Raw genomic sequence first — 15,304 nt, 5'->3', positions numbered from 1 at the left:
CGTCCGAACACGTAGGAGCGAAGACTGGATGTGAACTTGGGGATAAGGGGAATGGGAGTCCCTTGACTCCTGAGTTAGGAAGTCTCCCTACTCTGGTATGGCCTTGCTTTTTCTGCATCATCCTACTTTTCTCCTCTAATTCCTGGGCCAGGATTGTGATATACTTCACTCTGTGGTATACTCATCCTCTGCCCCCCATCCTCAAGAGGTGTGTGTCTGTGTGTGGCCACCAGAGGGCTAACACTTGGCGGTCTTGGCAGAAGCCTGGTAGACAGGAGGCGTGGTTTTCCACAGTTGAACAGCGGCGTGCTACAGTGGGGCGGGGCCAGGCCGGCTCAGCCAATCAGCTCCATCAGGCTCAGATCAGCTTGGAGACGGAGAGTGTGTGTGCGTGGAGGTTGGGGTGGCTCCTGGCTTTAGGGCTGTGGGAAGAGGGCCAAAGCTCTGTCCGAGACACTTTTTAGTGTGAACCCCAAGAGCCAGCTCTCTTTCAGGCCAGAGTTGGGGTGTTTCTCCAGCTGCTTCCCAGCAGACAAGAGGGCCTGCGTGGAGCCTCTAGGCCCGCCCCTAGGCTGCACTCCCCCACGTCCACAAGTCGTGGGTTGCGGACACCAATTTTTAACTGAATCCGTTGATCATTAACAGTGGGAAAAAGGAGTCCAAACTCAGTTCCCCTGTGGCTGTAGACAGCTGGGCCTCAGGCCTCCTGCAGAAATGTTAGGCCCCCAAATCTGGGCCTCCATGAGGCCGGGGTTGAGCAGGGGCATCTCTAGGAATATGAAGGGGAAGAAGGTGGACATTGCCGGTATCTACCCAGCCGTGACCACCCCTTTTACCGCCACCGCAGAGGTAGACTATGGGAAACTGGAGGAGAACCTGAGTAAGCTGGGCACCTTCCCCTTCCGAGGTAAGAGGGCAGTTGGGGAGCCAGATCCAGGGAGGGTTCACAGCTGGGACCTGTGGACAGAGCCTCACCCGCCATGTTTCCCCAGCTGTGGAGGCCCGAGGCACCTTCTCAGCTCCCAGGGTTATTGTGGGGATCACGTGGGGCAGTGAATGAGGACATCCTTGTCTACCAGGCTGTCTGCTGATGCGAAGGCATCGGCCGGGTCACATGGCAGTGCGGCCAGTGTCTGCCTCTTTTCCTCCCAAGCCTGCCTGGCAGAACTGCATCTCAGTGGGCTGGCGCCCCTGGTTCACCTCTTGTTTTACACAAGGGTCCGAAAGATGTGGTCACTGTCCAAAGCCACTTGGCTAACACCTAACTAAGCTGATACTTGAATTAGCCGATTACATGTTCCACTCTGTCTGTTGATTCTAACACATCCTTCTAAGTTTCTGGATCCCCCTCGAAGACTATTCCAACCAATGCTGTTTTGCGAATGGTGTGGCTGACTGAGGAGGTGCAGGCTAGCGGCTAGGAGAGTGGCCTCTAGTTTCCAGTCACAGCTTTGCCAATGGTCTTTACTATGGGATGCCTGTTTTCCCATATGACACATGGGAGGGATAATGCCCATATCATGGGGTAGCCAGAAGAATCTGGAAGAACGTGAGTGAAAGCATGGTATACATTCTATACATTTGAAGGTATTGATTCCTGGGATGATAATTATTAAAAGTGCAAGTGACATTGTGGCAAAGCTGCTTTGTGGTCCAGCTGAGCCCCGCTCCTAGCTCATTGCTAAGGTGATATGAGTGTTTATCAAGGGACAAATGGCCTATGGGTACACACATGAACAGGGCCAGCGTGTCTACTGGAGCTTGCTTATGGTAGCCTGGAGTCTGACTAAGCCCTGATTTCCTTAAAGCAAACATGGCAATCCTTAGCTTCAGAGAGAACATTGCTTCAGCTTAAGGATCAGGGGCCAGAGGACTGGCTTTTGTATCCATTGCATTTCTGCCATCCAGGAGTTCACAGAGACCTCCAGAATTGTCTCTGGACCCTCCTTTTGCCTCTCTAACTCCTGCAACCAGCATGGGGTACCCTGGACAGTTTTGGAGGGATTTGGTTTATGGGTTCCTGATGGTGTTTGATTCCTCTAGTCACCACATACCAGGAAGAGCCTGTGGGAGGAAGAGCCCAGTGTCTGGAGGTAGATGACTCCTGCTCTGGCTATTATAGCAACGGAGAAATCACTGTCCCTATGTAATCCAGTTTCTTCACAGGAACTAAGCCCTCAGGCTCTTAGGCATGGAGCTCAACATAATTCCCCCAAGATGGTCAATCATGCAGCTGGCATAGAGGCCATAGAGTCGGGGGTTCTATGATGGTTCCAGCATGCAAACAAAACATTAAATCTGTTTCTCTTGCCTTCCGGAATAGACTATGCAGTCCCATGCTCAGGGGCAGATGGAGACAGATGTCACATGCTACTTAGCATCAGAGATAGGAACCTGCCCTTGGCAATCAGTAAACACTGAATAAAACAGTATTCTTGAAGGCACACTCTGAAGCTGTGTAGGTCTTTCTTTTTTTTTTTTTAGTTTTTTGAGACACAGTTTCTCTGTGTACTCCTGGCTGTCCTGGAACTTGCTCTGTAGACCGTGCTGGCCTCAAAGTCACAGAGATTCACTTGCCTCTGCCTCCTGGTTGCTGGGATTTAAGGCATGCACCACCACCACTTGGCTAGCTCACTTTTATCTTGTTTTTTAATGTATTGCTAATCTGTGCTGATTATTTAAATAAAGGGTATTCCTTTAAAATACAAGTTAAGGGACTGTTGAGATGACACATTGGGTAAAGGTTCTTGCTGCCAAGCCTGGTGACTCAAGTTCCATCCCCAGAACCTATGTAAGGTGGAAGAAGAGAACCAACTTCTGCAGATCATTCCCTGACCTCTGCATGCATTCCATGATACATGTGCCCCCCAAAATGTGAAATGTTTTTAGACAAACTAGTTAATGTCTTATCTAATATCATATAAAAACCCACAATAGGGCTGGAGAGATGGCTCAGCGGTTAAGAGCACTGTTTGTTCTTCCAGAGGTCCTGAGTTCAATTCCCAGCACCCACATGGTGGCTCACAACCATCTGTAATGAGATCTGGTGCCCTCTTCTGGCCTGCAGGTGTATATGCAGACAGAACACTGTATACGTAATAAATAAATCTTTAAAAAAAAAACAACCCACAATAGCTGAGCAGTGAAGGGACACCCCTATAATCCCAGCACTCAGGAGGCAGAGGCAGGTGGATCTGTGAGTTGGAGGCCAGCCTGGTCTACAGAGCAAGTTCCAGGACAGCCAAGGCTATACAGAGAAACCTTGTCTCAAAAAAAAAAAAAAAACAACCAACCAACCAAAAACACACAATAAATAATGAAAAGAGTATGCAAAACTTTTAGCCTCTATTTGCAATATAGAAAATACATGTCGGGGCTGGAGAGATGGCTCAGAGGTTAAGAGCACTGATTGCTCTTCCAGAGGTCCTGAGTTCAATTCCCAGCACCCACATGGTGGCTCACAACCATCTGTAATGAGATCTGGCACCCTCTTCTGTATACATAATAAATAAATAAATCTTTAAAAAAAAAAAAAAAAGAAAGGAAAAAAGAAAAGAAAAAAGAAAAAAAGAAAATACATGTCAGTTCTAAACCAAAATAACTCCATTGACGTACAAAAAACAAATGATAAGGAAGAATTAGAAGATACACAGTGGCTGCTTTTGGTGGTCAGCCACAACAAACCAACGGCCGTTAGCTATTTGGGAAAGAGCAAGTGGGTCTTGATTTGTAGATAAGGGATGTCTACGGTAGTTAAGAGAATTTCAAACTCTGCAAAAGCTTCTCAGTCATATACAGAAGCAGTTCTTTGAGATCAAGAAAACCTGAAATGGTGTTAGCACCACAGCAAGCACAGGGTCCACTCTTCTGGTTTCCTGCCTTGTGCCAAATGCAGACTTGAATATCGTGCATAGCGTTTTATGGTTATTAAAAATGGGCCTTGAGGAAGGGTTTCTGTAATCTTAAGCTTTAAAATTTTATTAAGTAAGATAAAAGTTATAACCAAACATGGTGTGCCTAAACAAGACCTGAACAATGACAATATTGATAGATATGCTAACTTGGAAGGGGAAAAATCTCATAGGGTCTCACCCCTAGACAGAGAACTAACTACAGCTAACTACTGACCATTGTGAGAGGGAGAATTAGCCTCTCCCAGGGATGAACCCCCTAATTAATTATCTAATACAAAGTAGTCAGCCCTGAAATCATGTACACATGGAGTCGACAGGTTGTGTTTATTATATCTATCTATCTATCTATCTATCTATCTATCTATGTAACAATAAAGAAAAAGAGGCCATCCATTTGAGAAGGAGTAAATCAAGGAGACATTGGAAAAGTTGGACAGAGGAAAGGGAAAAGGGAAGTAATTATATTTAATTTAATTTTTTTTTTTTTAAGGCAGGGTTTCTCTGTGTAGCTTTGGCTATCCCAGAACTCACTATGTATAACAGGCTGGCCTCAAACTCACAGAGATCCACTTGCCTCTGCCTCCTGAGTGCTGGGATTAAAGGTGTGCACCACCCCGCCCAGCTTTAATTAAAAACTTTTAATAAAAATAAAACTTTTAAAAGGTTATAGCCAAGGACTGGAGGGAGGGGTTTTTGGGAAGGGTCAGTGGCCCTGAACTCACACCTGTAAACAGCCTCAGAAGTGGACTTTGAGTTGTTATTTCCAGTGAGGTTAGTAGACATTCACAGGGATAGTTCACCAAGGCTGGAGAGGTGAGGTCCCCTAAACCTTCTAGCTGTACCTTATTCCTTCCACATGTAGAGTACCACAGTTCCTTCTGAAAAACATTTGTATATATAACAATTATTACTTGGTTAAAGATTATATTTGAAGGGGACTGGAGAGATGGCTCAGTGACTAAAAGTACTGGCTGCTCTTCCAGAGGACCCAGGTTCAATTCCCAGCACCCGGATGGTGGCTCACAACCATCTGTAACTCCAGTTCCAGGTTACCTGACTCCATATATTCAGGCAAAACACACACATAATGTAAAATGTGTGTAAAAATAAGGAAATAGCCGGGCAGCGGTGGCGCACGCCTGTAATCCCAGCACTTGAGAGGCAGAGGCAGGTGGATCTCTGTGAGTTCAAGGCCAGCCTGGTCTACAGAGGTAGTCCAGGACAGACTCCAGAGCTACAGAGAAACCCTGTCTTGAAAAAAAAAAACAAAAACAAAACAAAACAAAAAACCAAAAAAATAAGGAAATATTTCAATTTTTTTTTTTTTTTTTTTGAGGGGGATAAGAGGTTGAGGCAGAGCCTACATAGCCCTGGCTGTCCTGGAACTTACTTTGTAGACTCGGCTGGTCTTGAACCCACAGAGATCTGCCTACCTTTGCCTTCTGAGTGCTGGGTTTAAAGGTGTGTGCCACCACGCCTGAACAACTTTTTAAAAAAAGATTTACTTTTTAACTTTGTGTAGGTATGTATGCCTGCACATGGGCACGGGCGTGTTGAGTACAAGCACCAGAGGAGGCCAGAGGTGTCTGATCCATTGGAGCTGGCATTACAGACAATGAGCTGCTTGAACTCATTTTTCCAGACCTCAAATAACACAGCTTCTTTTTTTTTTAATGGACTTTATTTTTTTATTCATTTTACATATCAACCACAGATGCCCCTCTCATCCCTCCTGCTCTCCTCCCAACCCCCTCATCCCCTCCTCCAAAAGGGTAAGTCCTCCCATGGGGGGACAGCAAAGCCTGGTACATTCAGTTGAGGCAGGACCAAGCCCCTCCCCGCTGCACCAAGGTGTCCGACCATAGGTAATGGGATCCAGAAAGCCAGCTCACACACCAGGGATAGATTCTGATCCTACTGCCAGGGGCCCCTCAAACAAACCCAGCTGCACAACTGTCTCCCATATGCAGAGGGCCTAGTCCGGTCCCATGCAGGTTCCACAGCTGTTGGTCTAAAGTTCATGAGTTCCTATAAGTTCGATTCAGTTGTCTCTGTAGATTTCCCCATCATGATCTTGACCCCCCCTTGCTCATGTAATCCCTCTTCCCTCCCTTCACCTGGACTCTCAGAGCTCAGCCTGGTGTTTGGCTGTGGATCTCTGCATCTGCTGCCATCAGTTACTGGGTGAAGGCTCTATGATGACAGGGTATTCACCAATCTGATTACCAGGGTAGGCCAGTTATTGCTAGCAACTATTGCTAGTAGTCAAATCTGGGGTTGTCTTTGTGGATTCCTGGGAATTCCCCTAGCACCAGGTTTGTCCCTTACCCCATAATGTCTCCCTCTATCAAGACATCTCTTTCACTGGGCGGTGGTGGCGCACGCCTTTAATCCCAGCACTCAGAAGGCAGAGCCAGGCGGATCTCTGTGAGTTCGAGGCCAGCCTGGGCTACAGAGTGAGTTCCAGGAGAGGTGCAAAGCTACACAGGGAAACCCTGTCTTGAAAAAAACAAAACAAAAGATATCTCTTTCATTGCTCTCCCACTCCATCCCTCCCCCAGCTCCACCATCCCGTTCCCTCATGTTCTCATCTCTCCCATCCCCAGTTTACTCATGGAGATCTCCTCTGTTTCCCCTTCCCAAGGTGATCCATGCGTCCCTCCTAGGGTCCTCTGTAGAGGGAAGTTTCTCCAGGCCATACAGTTTGTAATTAATATAAGCCTCTGAATGATTATTTTATAAGTGGCTGCGGAACCTGGAGTGGGAGAGATTTGTCCCAACTGCTGGGCGAGGCAGGCCCTCGGCCCCGGGCGAACTGGAGAAACTTCCCTCTATTGTCCTCCCTGTTTCCTAGCTTCTCTGGAACTATGGGTTGTAGTCTCATTATCCTTTGTCTTTCTGACATAGCTCCCCCCGCCCCCAACAGGGTTTCTATGTAGCTTTGGAGCCTGTCCTGGAACTCACTCTGTAGACCAGGCTGGCCTCAAACTCACAGAGATCCGCCTGCCTCTGCCTCCTGAGTGCTGGGATTAAAGGCCACCACCGCCCGGCTTTTTTTTTTTTTTTTAAAGATTTATTTTTTATGTATATGAGTGCTCTGTCTACATGTATGCCTGCATACCAGACGAGGGCATTGGATTCCATTATAGATGGTTGTGAGACACCATGTGGTTGCTGGGAACTGAACTCAAGACCTCTGGAAGAGCAGCAGCCAGTGCTCTTAACCTCTGAGCTATCTCTCCAGTCCCAAACAACACAACTTTTTTCAAGGACCATCTGGGCATTTCTGAGTGTGCTACATGCCTTGAGGGAAACAACAACCCAGGCCTGTTTCTAGCCCCAAATACATAGGAATTGCTTAGGATTATACAGGAATCTAGCCAGCCTACCTACTCAAAACTTCATGATGCTTATTTACCAGGGGCAAAAAATCTGGATCTTAGCTGAGTGTGGTGGCCCACATCTTTAATCCCAGCACTTGGGAGGCAGAAGCTGGTTGATTTCTGTGGGTTTGAGGTAAATTTAGTTTATAAAGTTGTTGTAGTCCACTAGGTTTCCTAGCGGCTGTACCCAGCAGGACTGCATAAGAGGTTGATTGGACCACGGGCCTGAGTATCAGGTGTTTGTAAAGGTCTACACTGGACTGTAACTAGCAAGGGGGAGGCCTTTTGCTCCACCCCTTGGCATTGTTATAAATAGCCCTTTGGAATAAAGTTCTGGGCCGGTGGATAAGGACCCGGGCCCACCCAAGTCTATCCTGAGTATCTCTCTGTTTCTCTCCCCACCATTTCTAACTAAGTCTTTTATTCCTCATTCCTCCAGAGTCCCTGGGGTAAATAAATGTGGGGGATGGTCCCACACTCAAAGTGAGTTCTAGGACAGCCAAGGCTGTTACAGAAAAACCCTGTCTTGAAAAATAAACAAACAAAAATCTTGATCTTCAGGCTATCACTCAGGCAAGCTGTAGCTTACCCTGGAATGGCCCCAGGCCCTGGGGCCTGATGGTTGTCCTATCTGCTCTTGATTGTGACCTCATATTGTTCCAGAATGAGCTCCTTCTCGGGCCTTTCCTTTCTGCACTTTTTCCGTAATGGAGCTAGGGCTGTAGGAGATGGTATATATTGTGCTGGCAGCAGAGACCGGTCCTTTGGGAGTTATTGACCAGGGATGGATGCCAGTTCAGCTAAGGGGGTCCCAGTTTGTCATGGCCACACTGACTCACTATTCTCTGTGCTCTGGGGGCCATTAGATGAGGAACGAGGGAAACCAAAGACAGAAAAGTGAGCAGAACAGAGCCAAAGAACGCGCTGCAAGCAGAAGGCAGAAGAGTCTCATAGCTGAATGACGCGTCTTTCCACTGAGGGCAGGAGACAAGACCCAGTCCTTACAAAGGCTTGCCAGACTAGGTGATATGTCATGTCACCACCACGTAAGTCGTGACAGACTACTGCATCTGCTACCTCACCTCACTCCCCCCCACCCCCCTCACTCCCCACCCCCCTCACTCCCCACCCCCCACCCCCACTGCCTTCCTCACAATGGGGTTCATTGCTGAGGTGTCAGAGGGCATACTAGGGAGGGTGAGGCAGGGGCCTACCTGCCAGACACCCCCAGGGCTCTGGCCCTTTCAAGCATGAACCATACCATCTGGGCTCCGCCACCACTCCCAGCGTGCTCTTAGCTCTTCGTGAGGCCTAGGGCCCTGGAGAACTTCTTCGAGTTCCTCCAGCGACCATCATGCAAGGTGGTGCTGGGGACTGCCCTCTTGCTGGGAGGTGGAGGCCTCATGCTGTGGGCTCAGAGGAAGAAAAGGAAGACAACCTTAGAAGACAGGTCTCCAGAGTCCTGCCGAGCAAATGGCAGCTGGATCAAATCTCACTTTAGCCGCCTTTCGGAAGAGAGGTTGCCCACCCACTGCTATGGCAGCAACTATGGCCCCTCACATGAAAATAGGCACGGGGAGGCCAACACCACCATCCACATGGAGACCCTCACCTCCACACATGGAGAAGGGGGCAAGGCTCTGCGCCGAGATGCCTTTAACAGCAAACAGAAGGTATCTGGGACCTCGGTGACCAAAGAGACCCAGAGGGAGTCAGGAAAGTCCCCGTCAATGGAGGATGCCGCATGGGCTGCTGTGACTGCTTGCGCCAAGGAGATCGACGCCAAGGGGCATTACCTGGCGAATTCCATGCTGCAACGCGCCGGGACTTACCAGCACGTAGGCCATGTGGAATCCAGGGACATCAGCCCAGAAGAGCTGAAGGCTCTGGAGGAGGTGGAGATAAAGCTGAAAGGGAATTTCCTCACTCATCGGGAAACCGCCATCGCTGGTTCCAACCAAACACACAGTGTCCATAGCCAGAGTCGCCATGGTCACCAAAACCAGCGTAGCCATTCAAGCTACCAAAGCAACCAAAGTCATCCTGTTTACTCCAGCCATCATCATCCAGGTCACTTGAGCCACCAGGGTTATCCAGGTCCCTCCAGCCACCAGAGTCATCTGGGCCACCAGAGCCACCAGGGTCATCCAGGTCCCTCCAGCCACCAGAGTCACCAGGGTCATCCAGGTCCCTCCAGCCGCCAGAGTCACCAGGGCCATCCAGGTCCCTCCAGCCGCCAGAGTCACCAGGGTCATCCAGGTCACTCCAGCCACCAGAGCCATAGTCTGCCCAACCGCAGCCACCAAATCTATGACTCTTGAAGCCACTTAACCATGTGCCCCTTCCCCCCAGCAGGGCTGGCTCGCATACACAGGCCTGTTTTCTCTTCTATGGGGAAACGTCCGTGGTCCAGGGTGAGAGACTGCCACCCAAACCCCTACTTCTGGCCCCAGCTGCCGTCATGAGGGAGGGAGGCAGCTACAGCAGCCCCAGGGCCCTGAAGACCCGTGAGAGAAGACATGAGGCAGATCACAGGAGCAGCCAGGAGCCCCGCCCTGACTCCACATGCCTGATTGGAGCCAATAAAGCCCTACATGCCCTCATTCTGTGTCCAGGAGCTCTGTGGCCAGCTGAGTTCTGGGCAGGGTTGGAGGAGAGGGTGTTGTCCCCCGAAGTTCTGTAAGTGGGCCTTCCCTGGGGACCTTCTCAATGAACCATACTTAAGACCATAACAGTTTCCCCTGGCCTCAGGTACTAGGATTAAGATGTTGCCAGGGGTCTCAAACCCACCTGCCTACTGCTGCCAAGGAACCAGGATGAAGTCAGGTGCTGGGGAGGAGGGGTCTAGGGACAGGCTTTCAGCAGAGTAAGTCATAAGTCATCCAGGTGGGACTTGGGGCCCCATCCTCTTGGTGCCATCTCTGGAGTCCGTGCGGATCCGTGTGTCCACAGCTATAGAGCTGTATGAGACACACATGGGTCATGTCACCACCGCGTGAGTCGTGACAGACTAGTGCATCTGCTACCAATATTCAGACTGCTTGCAGCTACCGCTTGTATTTTTTGTTTTTTGAGATGGGGTCGGGGGGCGTCTCACTGTGTAGCCTAGGCTGTCCTGGAACTCACCATATAGACAAGGCTAGCCTTGAACTCACAAAGATACACCTGCCTCTGCCTCCCAAGCGCTGGGATTAAAGGTGTGTGCCACCACGGCCCGGCGTGTTTTTGGTTTTTTTTTAAGTTTTGTTTTGTGTTAAGCCATAGCCATAAGGAATGTATTCTGCCCTATAAGGTCCCTGCAGTTCAGAGATAAAATTCCTCCGAGGTGACGTAGTAAGAGATCTTAGATCCAGCCTGCCCCACAAACATACACAGTCCCCTGGTCTCTGCCCAGTGCTTGTCTCCCTATTCTCTTCTACTCTGTATAAGGCTCTGCCTCTGCTTATCCCTGACATTTTCTGGCATTCTCCCTGAGCCTTCCTCCTGGGTCTCAAAGAGTAAGAAATGACCTCTACCCCTAACTCAGGCAGCCACTTGGTGAGTCTTTAGACAGGTCAACAAGTCACTGCTTGACGTCAAGTAAATCTTTGACATAGATTTGAGTCTGTTATGGATTTACCAGGGGTTACCTCGTAGGCCTTAGATCTCTGGACCGCTCACTGAGGATAGCTAAGGTCATAAACACCTTAAATGTGGCCAGCGGAAGTAGTTTTGTTTTCTGGACATTGCTAGTGTAAATTTGTCTGAATCAAATTTTAAACTTTTAAACTTCCTGTTAGCATATGATATGTGTGTGTGGAGGTCAGAGGGCATTTTTATAGGGTCATTTTTCTTTCCACCTTTACATGGGTTCTGTTGTGCCCCTGTTGCAAGACCCCCAAGCAAGACCACCACAGAGCCAATATCCGATGCAAGCACACAGGGGTTTATTAATAGCAAAGAAAGCCCGGGCTTGGTCCGTGTCCACAGCGGGTGGAGGAGGACGGCCCCGAGCACTCACTTTAAGGGGTTTACATAGGAAAGGTTTACGTGCAGAGGGTTACACATCTCGCGGGATTGGATGAAGGGGCTAGGGGTGAGGTAGTTCTTTGAAGTTACTGGCTGAACTATAAGCATGAGGTTACTAATGGCTAACAGGATGCAGGGTATCTACAGAGACATAAATTTTTTACTCCCTATATCCTGTTTTTGCTGAGCCCAGAATATATACATTCAGATATATTGTTCCAGTCTTATCTTCCCATGAGTTCAATCTCTGGTCAGCTTTAAACCTGCTGGTCAGCAAATACCTTTGGTGCTGGTGCTGGTGGTGGTGGTGTAGCATCTCAGGAGGGCCACTGATTTTTCCCTTTCAGGTTCCACAGATTGAACTGAGGTCATCAGGCTTGTACCATCAAAGTGGCAAGAGCTTTTCAGCCACTGGACCATCTCACTGCCCCAGATGTATATGAATTATTATTTACAGAATTTTTCAGCAGAATAAATGTAAACTTAAGGAAACTAGAAAAAAATTCCTTCTAATGGAAGGGGTTCCATTAGAGGAATGTCCTACATTTGCATATTTTAAATAGTTCGTAAAATTTTGTACCAGGTGGTGGTGGCACATGCCTTTAATCCCAGCTCTTGGGAGGCAGAGGCAGGTGGATCTCAGAGTTCAAGGCCAACCTGGTCTATAGAGCTAGTTCCAGGACAGCCAAGGCTACACAGAGAAACCCTGTCTCAAAAAAAAAAACCAACAACAACAAAAAATTGTAACAAGGAGGCAGAGACAGGTGGATCCCTGGAGCTTCTGGCCAGCCAGCCTAACTCAGGGTGCTCCAGGATAGGGGACAGAAACCATTGAGACTGTCCTCTGACTGCCACATAAAAGGCTACCCCCACCCCACCCCACCCCACCCCACCCCCACCCACCCACATGCTCACAGCCACTCACAGACAAAAACACAATTTAATTGAAAAAAAAAAAAATAGGGTCAATCACAGGGAAAGGTGTTGGAGGCTAAAGCACAGGAAGCGAGGGGTGGTGAGATCTGGCAGTGGTGAGATCTGGCAGTGGTGAGATCTGGCGTCTGAAAAGACTGAAATTACAAGCACAGGGCTGGAGACACAGCCCAATGATGGAGGCTACTGTTGAAGGCCACGTCCCTCGGCCCAGAAAAGACACATGAAATCAGGTGCTCAAGACTTACGTGAATTTTCAAATTAGTTCCCTAAGTTTCAGCCAGGTACAGTGGTACACAAATGTAATCTCAGCATGTCAGATGGAGACACAAGAGGGTCAGGAGTTCAAGGTCATCCTCAGCCACATAGTTGAGGTCAGCCTGGGCAACAAGAGACCTTGTGCCAAAAAAAACAAAACAAACAAAAAAAAAAACACTAGAAAATATTTCAAGTTGACAAAATTGTGTCAGCTAGCACCCATGTTAATCCTTAGTTCTGTTTCTTGTGCTTATAAGGAAGATGTTATCGGCATTCTGCATAACCCATTCCCATCTTCAAAATTCAAAGCTGAAACACCTGCAGACAATCCATGAGGACATGTCAAAGTTTTATTACAGTCCTGCTGTAAGCAAAATGGCCCAGAGGCAGGCCACTTAAATATGGGTTTTGGTGTGGACATTTTTATTAGAGGGGAAAAAAGACCATCAGATGACTCTTAAGAATGACACAAAGAGCAGCTAAACCAGCCACCAGAGTCCGGTCTGAGTCAGCTGGGGGGTGGCTGGCTTCCCAGATCCAGACCTAATTCTATTAAAGTTCACTGGGAAATTGCTTAAGCATTTTGTCAAGCCTTTCTTCCCAGGGGGAGTTTATAAATTAGATCATGTTAAAAAAAAAAGTTCTGCCTCAAGCCTGCTAGTTTAGGATATTTTATACAGCAGATTATCAACACCCACCTCAGTCAGTCTGTGTTGGTTATCATGAGCAGGGCCATTGTCCCTGACTGAATGATTCCAGGCCAGGCAAAAAGAGCACATAGTAGGACAGCAAGATGCTATGGGCTGCAGGGCCCAGAGGGACACCTCCTCTCGGATTTTGAGAGGTCTTTGCTGGCTTCGAAGCAGAAAGGCACTCCATGAGCTACTGTGCAGAGGCAGGAGGATGGCAGTGGTTGTGGATGGGGAGAACCCTGACATATTTGCTTTTGTGGTGCCTGGGAATTCAACTAGGGCATAACCAAGCAAGTAGTGTCCAAGCCACACTCCCAGTCTGGATGGATGGAGAACATTAATAGAAGGGGAAGGCTAAGGAGAAAGGCAGAAAAATGGCTGTGGAACTTAGAACGAAGGAGGACTTTGGGGTCCACCTGCTCTCAGTTCTCATCGTGTCGAAGAGGCCAGGGTGAGGAAGCTTGCCTGATCCCTTGGAGTGATTGAAGGGCTCCAGGCACCTTTTTCCATGTGAGCACACAACAGGGAACATGATTTTTAAAAAGAACGGGCGAGGGAAGCCCAGAGGAGAAAGGCTCAGTGGCCAGAGACCCACAGAGGGATCCCAGGGTGATGCTTTTGAGGAGGAAGAGATGATGAGGCACCAAGGGACCATAACAGTCCCCAGGGACACCCTTCTGGGAGACACTGTGCTTTCTTTAGGCCACAGCAATGTGGTGATATATTGTGGACCCTAATAAACTTGCCTGAGGATCAGAGGACAGAGCCAGCCACTAGATTAGACACAGAGGGCAGGCAGTGGTGGCACACACTTTTAATCCCAGCGCTTGAGATCTCATGCCTTTGCTTTGGGAAGCACACACGTCTTTAATCCCAGGAAGTGATATGGCAGGGCAGAGAAAGGTATATAAGGCGTGAGGAAACAGGAACTCAGGCTCTTCAGGCTGAGGATTTCATAGAGGTGAGAACAGTGGCTGGCTCCTCCGGTCTTTCAGCTTTGACCCTGATATCTGGCTCTGGGTGTTTTTTTTTTATTAAAAGACCGTCTAAGATTGAACAACACAGTAAATCACCAGGTCGCCTGTGCAGCCCAGGCCCACTCAGCACCCTTCTCAGGCCTCACCCACAGGAGCAACTTCCTCAGTGAGAAGGACTCCTGCTGCACAGGTTGGGACATGAGGGGTTCTTCCATCTGGCCCAGCCACATTCCTGCTTCAAGGTGAACTTTCTTCCAGCGCCACAAGGATTGAACCTAACACCCACATAGCACCAGGCTCTGGTGTACATACTTTACAGGTATACATACTTTACATGTATACATACTTTACAGGTGTACATACTTTACAGGTATACATACTTTACAGGTGTACATACTTTACATGTATACATACTTTACAGGTGTACATACTTTACATGTGTACATACTTTACAGGTATACATACTTTACAAAGAGTATCTCATTTTAACATCACTGTTTGAGAAAAAGACCAGTATCTCTGGTTTTCAGTTAACAAAGCTAAAGTTTGGTTAAACCATTTTCTTTTTTTAAAAAAATTTTAATTTGTATACACCTGTGTATGTGAGTCTGCTCTCTCTCTCTCTCTCTCTCTCTCTCTCTCTCTCTCTCTCTCTCTCTCTCTCTCTCGTGTGTGTGTGTGTGTGTGTGTGTGTGTGTGTGTGTGTGTGTGTGTGTGTGTGTGTGTAGACCAGAAGAGGGCACTGGATTCTCCCAGAGGTGGGGTCACAGGCAGTTATGAACTACCCTACGTGGGCAGGAAGGGTGGCAAGTGTTTTTAACCACTGAGCCATCTCCAATCCCCCTTTTCCTTGTAAATTATTTTTTTGAGATAGGCTCTCCCTGTATACCCCAGACTGGCCTTGGCTTCCTGAGTGCTAGGGTTACAGGTGTGTGCCTCCATGCCTGGTGGCCAAGCCATTTTCTCAAGACCTCAGTTGGCTAGAGGGCCACCCTGAGAGCTGGTCCTGGCTTTTCTGACAAGAGCCTGTGCCCCAACCACCCCACCTACTGCTCTGCCTCTGCTTTCTCACCCTTGGTGCATAGGGTCCTCTTCTCTGAATCTTTCTAGACGACACAAACATAGCCGGCCTGCGACTG

General features: G+C 48.4%; 2 protein-coding genes across 2 annotated transcripts in view; both read left to right on the top strand.

Annotated features, from left to right (window-relative positions):
• Nucleotides 1-375: 375 nt before the first annotated feature.
• Hoga1 (4-hydroxy-2-oxoglutarate aldolase 1) overlaps nucleotides 376-15,304 on the top strand; it is a 31,511-nt gene continuing 16,582 nt past the window's right edge. Inside the window, exon 1 of the mRNA XM_059257984.1 lies at nucleotides 376-907. Within this exon, the coding sequence (XP_059113967.1) occupies nucleotides 715-907 (193 nt within the window). The 5' untranslated portion in view covers nucleotides 376-714. The remainder of the gene's footprint in view (nucleotides 908-15,304) is intronic.
• On the top strand, nucleotides 8,462-9,900 carry C1H10orf62 (chromosome 1 C10orf62 homolog). The gene has a single exon (XM_059257998.1). The coding sequence runs from the start codon at nucleotides 8,701-8,703 to the stop codon at nucleotides 9,616-9,618; it is 918 nt and encodes a 305-aa protein (XP_059113981.1). The 5' UTR covers nucleotides 8,462-8,700; the 3' UTR covers nucleotides 9,619-9,900.

Source organism: Peromyscus eremicus, chromosome 1 (assembly GCF_949786415.1).
Source record: "Peromyscus eremicus chromosome 1, PerEre_H2_v1, whole genome shotgun sequence".
In the NCBI taxonomy this organism is placed as follows: domain Eukaryota; kingdom Metazoa; phylum Chordata; class Mammalia; order Rodentia; family Cricetidae; genus Peromyscus; species Peromyscus eremicus.
Note: the sequence above shows the minus strand (reverse complement) of the source record. Positions and strands in the feature narration are given on the sequence as shown.

Coding starts and splice junctions, on each gene's coding strand:
- C1H10orf62 (XM_059257998.1), top strand. CDS start 8,701: ATGCTGTGGGCTCAGAGGAAGAAAAGGAAGACAACCTTAGAAGACAGG.